The sequence below is a fragment of the Nycticebus coucang genome, chromosome 6 (genome assembly GCF_027406575.1).
Source record: "Nycticebus coucang isolate mNycCou1 chromosome 6, mNycCou1.pri, whole genome shotgun sequence".
NCBI classification, from domain to species: domain Eukaryota; kingdom Metazoa; phylum Chordata; class Mammalia; order Primates; family Lorisidae; genus Nycticebus; species Nycticebus coucang.
The window spans coordinates 1,448,592-1,460,855 of NC_069785.1; the positions used below are offsets into that span (position 1 = coordinate 1,448,592).

The window sequence follows — 12,264 nt, forward strand, 5'->3', positions numbered from 1 at the left end:
TCTCACTAGGTAGTTCCCCCACCCACAGCCCTGGCCCCAGGGGCCATGTTGCCCCACGTCACCTCATGCTCTGCAAGTGGCCTGCCTCACCCCCCTTGCAGAGGAAGTCAGGTGCAGCCTCAGGGCTCTGACAGCCCACCACTGGTACAGGGGCAAGTCCCCAGTCTCTAGGCCAGGGTCCCATCTGGCTGTGGAAGCTGCCTCTTCTGAAGTGTCCACATCTGGATCCCCAGAACCAAGGACCTGGACCCTTGGTGGCAAAGGGGACTTTGCAGTTCTGATGAACCCCCAGTTTCCAGTGCCCCTTCTACCACAGGAACTCTAGTAAAATGGCTGGACTCCTCTTCCTGTTCTGCCTCCGTCTCTGAGGGACATTTGGCAAGTCCTGTCCACACATGCAAGATACGTGTGTGGACAGTGTCCTGGCCTGATGGGAGGGCCCCAGGGCATGTGGGGAGACAAGGCTGCATGGCCATGGTCAACCTGGAATGTTCCTGAAAGCATCACTGCTATTTCTTTCTTTAATGAAAAAAATTGAACAGAGCTGGCTCGTACCTGTAGTCCCAGGTACGTGGGAGGCCGAGGCAGGAGGATCACTTGATCTCAGAGTTTGAGTCCAGCCCGAGCAACATAATCAGATCCTGTCTCAGAAAAAGAGACTTTTTTAATTGAACTGGCCTCCACACACTATCAGCCTTTTAACAGTGGACACTTAAGGGCTCTTAAGCACTTTCACAGCAGGGTGCCACCACCACTCCGCACCAGCTAGTTCCATCATATCCTCCACACCCCAAAAGGAAAGCAACATCCACTGAGCAACCATTCTTCACTCCCCCTCCCCGGCCCCTGGCAGCCCCAACCTGCTTTCTGTTTCTGTGGGTTTACTGACAATGAACATCTAGTATAAATGGACTCATGTCACACATGGCCTTTTATGTCTGGCCTCTGTCACTGCGCAGTGTCTACAAGGCCCACCCACCCTGTAGTGTGTGTCAGAACCTCGTTCTTTCTTGTGGCTAACATCCCAGGATGTCTACTTGCTTCTCCACTCACCTATGGACAGGCCTTGTGGCCCATGAACAGTGTCGCTTGTACAAGTGTTGGCCTGAGTGCCTGCTGTGTGCATGTGGGGCCACGGGGAGCTTCTGGCTTAGCTTCCAAGGAGCTGACAGACTGTTTCCCACAGTGGCTTGTTTTAACGTACATAAATCCTGCAGTCTCCATTGCAAACCACCTCAGCTTGCATTAACATGAAAGGTCATCCCCTCCCCTCAATAGGAGTGGCTGGTTTTCCCCAGATGCCAGATCAGGGCTTCCTATTGGGTAGGGCCAGGCAGGAGGGCTAAGGGCAGGGGCAGGGTCCCCACCTCTGCCTATGCTGCTCCTCAGGTTGTCATTTGTCCTCATTTTCCATGCAACCACAGGCAGGAAGCAGCTCACCCCAGGCTTGTGTTACAGGAAGTAGAGGCCCAAGCCCCCAGGACAATAGATGTCCAGGCCAAAAGCAGGAGGCATGGTCCCCTACAGAGCTGTTGGATGTGTGTGACAGCTTGTCTCGGAGGACAGCTCTATACCACTGTCTCAGTGTTCCCACCTGTGATGTCGCCTCGAAGCTGGGTGGCCCAGGACTTGCTGACCCAGAGAATGCAACTGAAATGACACTGTGTGACATCTAAGGCCAGGTCATAAGAGCTCAGCACCTCTGGCTGGGTCAGCATGCACCAGGAAGCCAGCTGCCATGGAAGACCTTGACTGCCCAAGACTTCCTTACTTCGAGGAAGCCCAAGCCACCCATGCAGGAGGGTAGCCAGCCACCCAACTGAAACACTGGACATGGGGCAAGGAAGCCATTCTGGTCGGCCTAGCCCTGTTTAACCTTCAGATGACGCTAGCTCCCACTACCTGATTACAGCTGCTGAGCTGCCTCACTGAGCTGGGCAAACCACAGACTGGGAGAGACAGTAACAAGTGCCTGCCAAGTCACGAAGTTTTGGAGTGCTTTGTTACACAGCTGTAGTTAACAGGGACATGGGTGCAAGTTCAGAGTGTAGGTGCAGGCCAGGGCTCAGCTCCCCCACCACATCACTTCTTACCTGCTCCGGGGGAGGCAGTGGTGACATGTGGGGGGCACGTCCTTTTAGCATCCATGCCCAAGGAAGAATCCAGCTGCCGGGGGCTCCCACCGCCAAGAGCGGGCGTTGGCCCGGTGGGACTTCCTGGGGAGGGAACAGCAGCTGGCCTTTGAGTGGAGGAAGGACAGGCCCAGAGACAGGGTGCAGCAACTCCTACGTGGGATAGGTGGGCAGCAGCTCAGGCCGGCCCCCAATCAGCCTTTTCCCCAAAGACCTCGAGCGGAAGGCCGCCCCGACTGGCTCTGGCCGCTCCCGCGCCCGACGCGCTCCAGGTCAGCCTCCAGGGCCCGCCCCCTTCAGATAGGCTCTGAGAGAGATCTGCACGCCCGCTCTTCCCGCCGGTCCATCCCCGCAGGGGGACACATCCCTCGGCTCTTCTCCACACAGAGCTGCAACCCTCAGCCATGGCGCCCTTACAAGGGTCTCCCAGCCAAGAAGCCACAAGTCCCACCGAAGCACCGAGCCTCGCCGCCCGACTGGCTCCACCCGCAGCGAAGGTCGACCCGGCCAGCCTCCTCCCCACGCCGGCACCCTCCGCACGCCGTCTACGTTCCCGCGCGGCTTCCCAGGACACAGAGGCGGCCCGCACCCTCCACCTGCGCGCTGCCCTGAGCAGACGCCACCTGGACGCCCCGCCCGCCAACAGTCTGCGCCCGCCCCGCTCGCGCACTGAGCATGCCCAGAGTCGTGATCACACGCCGCCCGCTAGTGTCCGGAACGAAGTCGGTACCCGGCCCTGACCTGCTGCTTACGTCGCCATGGAGCGCATCGAGGGGGCGGCCGTGGGCCGCTGCGCCACCTCGCCGTACCTGCGGCCGCTCACGCTGCACTATCGCCAGGTGAGCCGCCGCGCCCCGCCCGCACCCCCGGCCCAGCGCGCGCGCCGCCCGCCCCGCCTCTCGCGCCGCCTGCCCCACCCGCCCCGCCTCTCGCGCCGCCCACCCCTCTTTCCTCTGCTGGGTTTCCAGTTCTCAGGCCGGGAGACACCCCTGGAGGGACCCGGAAAGGGACATCTGATGGAGCGGGGGCTCAGTCGTCCCTTTAGGGAAGAGTTGCTGGGCTGTGATAGCTGGTTTAGCATGACAGCACTATGCCATGCGTCCCAGAGTTCCGCCTGTGAAGTCCCACCCTCCTGCCCGCCCCATCCATTGTTTTTGGCGTGGGATTCACCACATTGGTGGCCCCAGGGATCAGGGAAATCTTTCTGGAAGTGGTGGCTCACCTGCTAGGATTGGAAGGAGGAGGTAGCTGGCATGAGCGCAGAGGCCTCTCCTAGCCGGCTTACACCCCGCGGTTAAGGGCCTCTCCTGGGAGCCTCTTCCTGCCGGGTTCTGGCCTCCCAGGGTGTCTCCTCCTCCCACACCGGTCACCAGGACAGCAGGGCCATGTTGCTTCTTGGCATTGGACGCATAGTAGGTTGTGAAGGAATATTGGATGGGTGGGCCCAGCTGTCCTCCTGCCTGTCTGGTCCAGACTCCAGCTCTGGCTTGCCACTCTGTCTGCCCCAGGTGTGCCTTCACACTTGGTGCAGCCCCACTCCAGCCTCTCAGTCGGGGGTGGTCTGAGCCTTGGTGCTGGCTTGCTCCTGAGACCTGGCACCTCCTGTCCCTACCCATCATTTCCAGGCCGTGCAACCCTCTGGACCTTGTTGGTGCCTGGCTTGACAGAGGCCCCAGGCCCCCCAGTCTCCCCCTCTGGTCATCCCATTCACAAAGGAGCCCAGGGAATTCCTGTCCTCTCCTCTAGCCTATGCAAGCAGCTGGGGTCAGCTGAAGGACTGAGGGACCAAGGGCAGATCAAGGAGGCTAGCGGGTGTTGGATGCTCACTTGTGCCTGCACAGCCTCCAAGCGGCTGGGGCTCTGGGGGCAGAAGGTGACATGGGGCACCCCAGGCCAAAGCACTGTCTCCCTACTTCTGGGAAGCACTGTGGGGCAGCACATGGCACATTTCTGCTGATGGGTGCTCGTAACCAGAGCTGAGCTGATGTGGATGTCTGGCTATGTGTGCTGGACACAGACTGGGGCAGCATTTCCTCAGGCGTGAGGAATGCCACCAAGGGAGACCTGCAGTCCTTGGTTATCTGCGGTGTCCAGCTAGAAAGCCTGGTGGGCAGACAAGGTCTGAGAGGGAAGGGGTCATGTTTGCCCCTAGTCCTATCCCTCCCACTGGGCCTCAGTGGGCCTCTATAGGCCTCGCCCTGACTGGGTTGATGTTTACTCAGAGGATGGAGGTGGGGGCAGGCTCCACAGCCACTGCAAAGAGGTGCGAGCTTCCCTAGAGCCTACTGGGGGGGCCTGGGGAGGCCAGTGTCAGGCAGGCCTGGGCTCGCCTCTCAGTGGTGGTGCCTCAGCAGCCTCCCAGGCAGCCTGACCTGCACAGGACATGGGCTGCCCACCTTAGAAACCAATGCCACTGTGCTCTCCTCCCAAGACACCTCCAGGCCAAGCCCAGACCATTTTCCTAGCTCACCTCAGACCCATCGCTGAGCCTCTGCCTATGAGGTCCCCTGCCTGAAATGCCCTCCCCTTACTCTGTCACCTGCCCCAGAAAGTCCCCATGGAGGCTCTCTTAGCATACTCCCTCTTCTGTAGCCCTGACTGACTGTACTTTCTCTGTCATTGGTGCTCAGGCCTCTGTCCATCTCACAGTTGGACAGAGCCCCCAGGGTGGGGTGAGCAGCTGGCCAGGGCCTCAGGCTGCAGCTCCTGACGAGCAGGACCATTAACTGGGTGTCAGAGGGCCAAGTGTGCTGGACATTGGCAGCCATGGGGAAGGTCCCCAGGTCTAGCCACCAAGAGGGGAATGCCTGTGCCCAGTGGTTTCTACCTCATAGGGTTCTGCATGCTCAGAAGCCTGGTGGTGACAGTGCTGGCCCCCAAAGGGCCCAGCCTCTCCACTCACTATGTGTCTTCTGGGGCTGGAGCCTAGGGGTACAGTGCTCTGGGTGGGGAAGGACCATAGGACCAGGCAGGGGATGGGTGTCCCTGTCCGGTCACCACCACAGAGTCACTGAGCTCTGAGCACGACCTCCCCCTGGGCTTGGGAGTTGCCTCACCTACACTGCTCCTGGTGCTGGCCTCTTCAGCCATCCGATCTCTCTAAGTTTGGTGGTCCGAGGGAACTTCAGCAGTGAAAACCTGACCTCTGCTCTGCCCTGTGTGGTCCCCACCCACCCTCATGTGAAGTTGCCCTGGCCTGTCCCTCCCCAGTAGTCACCGCCATCCTTCCAACACTTGGTGACAACACTTGGTGACAACACTTCTCTTTGTAGCCTCTTGTACTCACCCTGTGCTGGGCAGTGCTTCATGCCCTTTGCCCTGGTTCTCCGCCTCACCCTCTGGAGCATTAGGCTGTCCTTGACCTCTCCTGGCCTCTGCTGCAGCTCCTGGAGAGCAGGGCCCTGGGTGGGAGAAGGTCTGTCTGGCCTCATTGGCTCCCCCAGAACGCCTCCGCCTTTGTTTGCAGCCTTTGGCCCTTCCTGACTGCTGCCCTGCCTCTTTCAGAATGGTGCCCAGAAGTCGTGGGACTTCATGAAGACACATGATAGGTGAGAGCCCACCCTAGCTTGGCCACTGGGGAAGCCCAGGATTGATGCCCAGGCGAACACTGGGCCCGGGGGGCTACTGGTGGGACCCTACCCCTCTCTGCCTTTTTGGTCCCTTATGGTCTCCAAACATCCTCTCTCAACCCGGCCTTCTAGTCCTGAGGGTTCGGCCTGAGGACTGGAGGCTGAGTCAGATCCTGGCTTAGGTCATCTGGACTATGGGGCAGGTGGGCCCTCTTGGGGCTGGGAAAGGCCTTCCTGGTACCCAGCCCCTCTGCATCTGGATATGGGATTGATGTCAATTGGGCTTGAGTAGTGTGGCTAGTGGGAACTGGCCAGCGAGGTCCAAATGTCCTGTCGCTCACCCGGCCTCAGCTACTGCCATCTTGACCTGCTCAGCTAATACATGTCTTTCCCCGCCCCCCGGAGTCCTGGGTCCTAGCTTGGCTCTGTGTCCTTAGAAGCTCTGGCCCTGCCTAAGCCTCAGTCTTCCCATCTGGGCAAGGGGCCTGACTCCCCTGGGCTGTTGGGGGTGGTGGGGCAGGCACATGGAGGGATGAGGGCCAAGGCCCCCAGGGAGGTGAGGTGGGGACTGCTTCTGTGCTGAGTCCCTTCCCTATACACAGTGTGGCCATTCTCCTGTTCAACTCTTCTCAGAGGAGCCTGGTTTTGGTGAAGCAGTTCCGGCCAGGTGAGGCCAGCCAGGCTGGGGAGGGGGAACCTCGGGGTCACCTCTGGCCCCCTGTGTTCTGAGGGTCTGAATGCAGACATGGAAGGGGCTCCAAGGGAAATTGAGGTCCTGCAAAAGGGTCTGGCCTAGAGTGGATCACAAGGAGGTTACCACCATGTGTCTGTGACATGGTCTGCCCTCCTCTCAACCAGCTGTGTATGCTGGTGAGGTGGAACGCCGCTTCCCAGGGTCCCTGGCAGCTGCAGACCAGGATGGGCCCCAGGAGCTGCAGCCAGCACTGCCAGGCTCAGCAGGGGTGACGTTTGAGCTCTGTGCTGGCCTCGTGGACCAGCCTGGGTGTTCACTGGAGGAAGTGGCTTGCAAGGAAGCTTGGGAGGAGTGTGGCTACCACTTAGCCCCCTCTGATCTGCGCCGGGTAGCCACGTACCGGTGAGTGGGGCCAGGGGGTGGGCCTACAGAATGTGGGTGGGACGGCGGTGGGCTGGGATGGAGGGTCCTGATGTCTCATGGCCCAAGGAATGGGGTAGGCTGCCTGGGAGAGAGTGAGCACCCTATCCTGGGGATATGTAAGCAGGACATGGCATTGGGGGAAGGGTTGGACAGAATGCGCCTCAGGTCCTAAGCCAGGCCGGAACCCGGGGCTCTGAGTCTCATTCTGGAGCGAGCTGGCCTTTGTGCCCCGCCCTGTGGCCCCAGCCAAGTGAGGCCAGCTCTGGGCCGCAGCTGCTGCCGACAGATGCCGCCACTTCCTGTGGGATTAAGCGCCGGGCACTGGGGGTGGGGTGAGTCACAGCTCTGTTCTCAGAGGGAGGCTCAGGAATGAGGGAAAAGCTGAGTCCTGGGCCAGGAAGGGGTGACTGCAGCTCTCCAGGGGAAGGGGGATGAGGTAAGGCCTAGATCTATGCTTCTGGACTATTGTCCCCAAAGCTCAGGTGTCTCCACCCTACTCATTCCCCCATAAAGTCTCCCAGCTGGGATCATCTTCCCAGGACAATATGTTGGGATGGGGCCTATCCCCTGTCTCAGGGACACTGTGATGGATCCCTGACCCCAGCTGAGCTCTGGGGGCAGGGGAGAGTCCCACAGTTCTCCGTCAAAGCTGAGCACCAGCCTCTAGAAGTCTTCTGCAGGGGCTAGGATCCCTCTCTAGGGAGAAAGGCAGGGGCATCTCTGCCACCTGTCAGCCCCGCATATAGGCCACCTGCTGTTGAGGCTGGGCCCTCCTGCTCTGCCACCCAGGACACCTGGGCAGGGGGTGGGCTCCATGTTAAAGGTGGATTTCCATGCCAAAGCATCAACTGACTGGGGTGTAAAGGGCATGCCTTGGTTTTCTGCAGGTGTCCACCCTGTGTCTAGGCCCCGTGCCCAGCCCCTGTGCCCTGCAGTGCTAGGGGTGGGGAGGATCCGAAGGGCCTGACCTTGCCAGTTCTGTCAGTAGGCAGGTTGTGGGGCAGGCAGGGAAGAAGGGCAAGCAGTCCTCCTGGGGGATGAGTCTGCGGGACAGTCCTGGCAGAGGGGCTGCATGGCAGAGGCTCAGGATGAGTGGTCCACCAGCCCTGGCTGCAGTGATTCTCAGGCAGGGCCTCTAGGCCATCATGGCCTGATTCTTGGGGTGCTAGGGAGTGAAGGAGAGTTCTAGGCAGTGAACACCCTGCTCAGACTTCCATTTGGAAAGGAGGGTATGGCTATAGGGAGGCAAGACTGGAGGGGGTGCTGAGAAGAGGTCAAAGCACCTGTTCCTGTAGGCCTGACAGGGGGCTGGACAGACAGCCCACCCACATGTAGCAGGGCCCATGTGTATCTTCCTGTTTATGGCCCCAGAGATGAGCCAGGCCACTCACCTGCCAATCGATGTGTGACAAGGCCAGGGCTCCCAACTAGGGTTGTGATTGCGTGAGATTCAGCACTGGGTGACTTGGCTGGGCATATTCCTCTTGGCCTGGACCAAAGGCTGGGCCTGTCTCCTTTGTAAGTGTAGGAAATGGGACTGGATACCCCACTGACCTATCCCTTCCATCAAAGGCACAGCCGGAAACAGACCATCAGGAAGGGGTCTTTGGGAGAAAAGGGTGGGAGGGTGAGGAAGCAGCTAGGGCAGGAGTCAGTCTGGGTGGGTCCCGCCTCCTGGGTGTGGGGATGAGAGGCCCTCACTCTGCTCTCCGTGTGTCAGCACATCTCTGGGGGCAGACCTCACCCCAGAGGCCTCTGGCTGGCCTTGGCCTATGCCACCAACATCTCGGGTGAGCCAGGGCTCCCTCACCACCGGATAACTCCCCAGACACCCTTTGCTTCTCCTCCTCCCCACATGTATTCTGGGCCTGCCCCCTCCTAATCTGAAATCCAGCCTGGCACTCCTGGCACCCTGTCCTTGAAGCCAGCCATCACCACCATGGCCCTCTGCCATCCCAGTCTAAGCTGCTACCCTCACCTGGTGTCTGTCTCTCTTGGCTTCCAGCAGCTCCTTCTGGCCACTGCCCAGTGAGGGAGAGGACTTCATTTCACCCTTCTTCAGCCTGGATGCCTGGGCATGGGACCCCCCTGCCACCCCACCCCAGGCCAGGCCACCTTGGCATATGCTTATGTCAGCCCAGAACTTGCATCCTGCAGGTGCCCGGTGGGGAATGCTCACAGCCCAGGCTGCACTAGGCCTACTAGGTCTGTCCCCTCCTCCCAGGCAGCCTAGGCCCTGGGTGTGGGCAGAAGTCTGGCTGGGTCTAGTAAAAGTGGGGACAGAGGCCTGCCCAAGGTATCTGTGCTGCAGCATGGCCTGCCACAGATGTACTGGCTTCAAACAACATCCTTTGACAGTCTCACAGTTTCTGGGGACTGGCGGTCTGCATGTGAGTGGGGTCCCCTGCCTGGGCCTTTCCAGGTTGTCATCAGGATATCAGCCATCTCAGCCAGGATGGGGGTCACCTTCCCAACTCACATAGCCACAAACAGTGGTTTCACTGAATGTTGGCCAGGGCCACTCACACCTCCTGGAGGCTGCCTGCAGACCCTCCCCTAGGGCCTTCCCAGCTTGGAGGGTCGCTCCATCTGCAGGCCTCACAGGATGGCCTGTCTCTGAGCTCCTCCTCTCTCTTGAGAGCTTGCCTAGCTGGGTCAGGTCCACCCAGGAGGCTCTGCTCTCCCTTTCAGTTAACTCTAATGACCAGGGTCCTTAATCACATCTGCAAAACTCTCCCTAGTCCAACATAATCAAATCCAGAAGGAATACGCCCCCATGTCCACAAGTACCCCTGCTCAAGGGGAATCTGGTATGGTATAGGGTGTCCCAGAGTCCTGCCCACCAGAGGGCTGGCAGCAGTGGCGTGGAGGGGGTTGGAGGGCTATGGAAGGGGCAGGGTAGCTGGCAGAGCTACCATGGGTGGCTCAACAGATACTGTCTCTACCTATAGGTCAGGAGTGGGACTGACTGGCTCCAGACAGACCATGTTCTACGCAGAGGTGACAGATGCCCAGCGTAGTGGCCCAGGTGGGGGCCTGGCAGAGGAGGGTGAGCTCATCGAGGTTGTGCACCTGCCCATGGGTGGTGCCCAGGCCTTTGCGGATGACCCAGACATCCCCAAGACTCTTGGCGTTATCTTTGGTATCTCTTGGTTCCTCAGCCAGGTGGCTCCCTGCCTGGGTTCCCACTCGACCACCACCCTGCAGACCCAATAAAAGTGTGCCCAGATCCTGTCTCTGCACTGGCTGTGACTGTGACTGGGGACTGGAGAGGACCGGGGTAGGGCAGGGGCAGCAGCTCTTCCCTGAGAGGAGCCTGGCGTGTGGGGGATAGTCAGCTCTGTGGTGCTCTAGCTCTCCAGCAGAAGCTTCTCCCCACAGGAAACTAAGCTGTCTGGGGGTGGTGGGGATCCAAGAGACCGCAGCCAGGCTGGGCCTCCTGTCATGGCAAGGAGGGGTGGGGCCCAGGCTCAGCCAGGCCAGGTGCTCAGGGAGGACAGCACGACAGGCCTGGGGTGGGCCTGCTGGTCACTGGGTTCTGGAATGAGCCGTCCCCAGGAGCAGTGGCAGAAACCTCCCTTGTGAATGAAGAGAAGGTGCAGATAGCTCTACAGACTGCACATTGCAGAGTATGCATCCTACCCCTGGGGCAAGAGGGGGTCTTCTCTAGGATCCTGGACTAAGGCTGTCTAGGCCCTAGGAGTCTGTGAGGGGCCCTTAGCAGCCTTGCCCCAAGAGGAGGGGTGGTGGCACATGGTGGAGACACAGGGCCATTCTCGACATGGGCATGTTACTGGTACCAGCCCCAGCTGTGCTCCAGGCACTATGAGGACTGCCTCAGGACCCCTGACTGGGGATCAGCTAGCCTGTGTGTGATGTGCCATCAAGCCCTGGAGCACCCTGCCTAGCATACCCCTAGCCTTGCCCTCTGGACTGTTCCTGACCCTTGGGCTGTACAAGATGAATGCAGCTTAGTGCTGCCCTGCAGGCCCCCAGAGCCCCTAGGGTGGCAGGGGCCATGCTACCTCTGGCTCCTGCTGGGATGGTGGAGGGGCTCCTGGTGCTGGACTGAGGTCTTCCTGCCCTTCTGTCCCCCCAACACCACACCTAAGCTGAACCCACACAGGCGCTTTGTGTGACAAAGCACGAGGCCCCCTCCCCTCCTGCTGGGCATGTCCCTCTCGCCTTCTAAGGGCAGGTGTGGCCACCTTCCTGACCTTGAACCTCTCCTGGACAAGCATTAGGTCCGGGCTGTGGCTCCTGGGAGAAAGAAAGAAAAGGGACCCTGAGAGGGAGGGGTCTTTTGTGTCCTGCAGATGGCACCCTGGGCAAGGAGGCAGGGACTTCCGCTTGGTATTCGCCCAGTGGGTGGCTTGGCACTCTGGCTGCCTGAGAAGACCGTGGTCCAGAGGCCCAAGAAGGCAGCACCACCTGTATGCAAATGCTGGCTATGGTTGAGGTGGGGCCTGTGAGCACCAAGCCAGACCAGCGATGGGGCTGCTGGGGAGAGGCCCTCAGGTGTGTGGGGTGTCCAAGGGCTGGGCTGCGGCAGGGTCCTGGCCAGCCCCAGCAGGACATTCACAGGACAGGCTTCATGAGACAGGGGTTCTAGTAGCCCACTGCCACCCCACTTTGCTTCCCAGGCTTGCAGCCCACATGATGCCTGTCTCAAGTGCCCCTGACCCCCAGGCTGGCCTACAGCTGCTGCCTACTGCCTCAGAGGGACTGATGTGGGCTCAGGGGGCAGGGCTCTGTGTGGGTAGGGACAGGGCACCTGCATTGGGTGCAGTCCAGCCCTTCACTCTGCTCTGCAGCCCAATGAGCGGTCAGCAGGCTGCTGCAGGCCTAATGGAGCTGGCATTGATTTCCCGACATGCAGGGGGTGGCGTAGGGGGACTGTAACCGGAAACTCCCCTCCCTGTCTGCTATATTTAGCACCACAGGACAGGCGGAAGCACAGCTCACTCCTTGCCTAGTTGCTCTGTCCAAACCCCTGGTAGCCTGGTCCACTGCTGTTCTGCTGGAGTGCTCCCTCGTCAGGCTAAGTGGCCCCCGCAAGTGCCTTCTGCAACACATGCTGAACACCAGCCCCTCAGAGCGTGCAAATCCTGGTGTTAGGGGGCTCAGAGAGGCAGCAGGGGGCAGGTGGGGCTGGGAGGCTGATGGGTGCTCTGACCCCTGGGCCCCAGGACAATGACCAAGGGGCCCTTCCTGAAGAGGCAGGGTAGCCTGGCTTGGTGGGAATGGAAACTGGACCCCAGCCCTAACCAGCAAAGTCAGCATCAGGGGGCAGATGAGTTCTTTGAAATTGTGGGTCCAGGGGCTTCCACCCCTGCCTCTGGGGACTCACCTTCAGGTCCAGCATCCCTGGCACTTATGGCCCAAGGACTGCAGAAATGCTTAAAGGAAGCGGACTCTAGGAGGGAAAGGTCTACCTCTTCAGTGT

The 12,264-nt window shown here is 60.1% G+C and overlaps 1 protein-coding gene across 2 annotated transcripts; it reads left to right on the plus strand.

The window, feature by feature from the left end:
* Nucleotides 1-2,818: 2,818 nt before the first annotated feature.
* On the plus strand, nucleotides 2,819-10,047 carry NUDT14 (nudix hydrolase 14). Of its 2 annotated transcripts, none has more exons than XM_053594546.1 (5): nucleotides 2,819-2,971; nucleotides 5,637-5,680; nucleotides 6,304-6,368; nucleotides 6,560-6,797; nucleotides 9,770-10,047. In XM_053594546.1, the coding sequence occupies exons 1-5, from the start codon at nucleotides 2,891-2,893 to the stop codon at nucleotides 10,032-10,034; spliced, it is 693 nt and encodes a 230-aa protein (XP_053450521.1). In that variant the 5' UTR covers nucleotides 2,819-2,890; the 3' UTR covers nucleotides 10,035-10,047. The 2 variants fall into 2 exon arrangements, with proteins under 2 accessions (XP_053450521.1, XP_053450522.1); XM_053594547.1 differs by having other exon boundaries at nucleotides 2,832-2,971; nucleotides 5,599-5,680.
* Nucleotides 10,048-12,264: the final 2,217 nt, after the last annotated feature.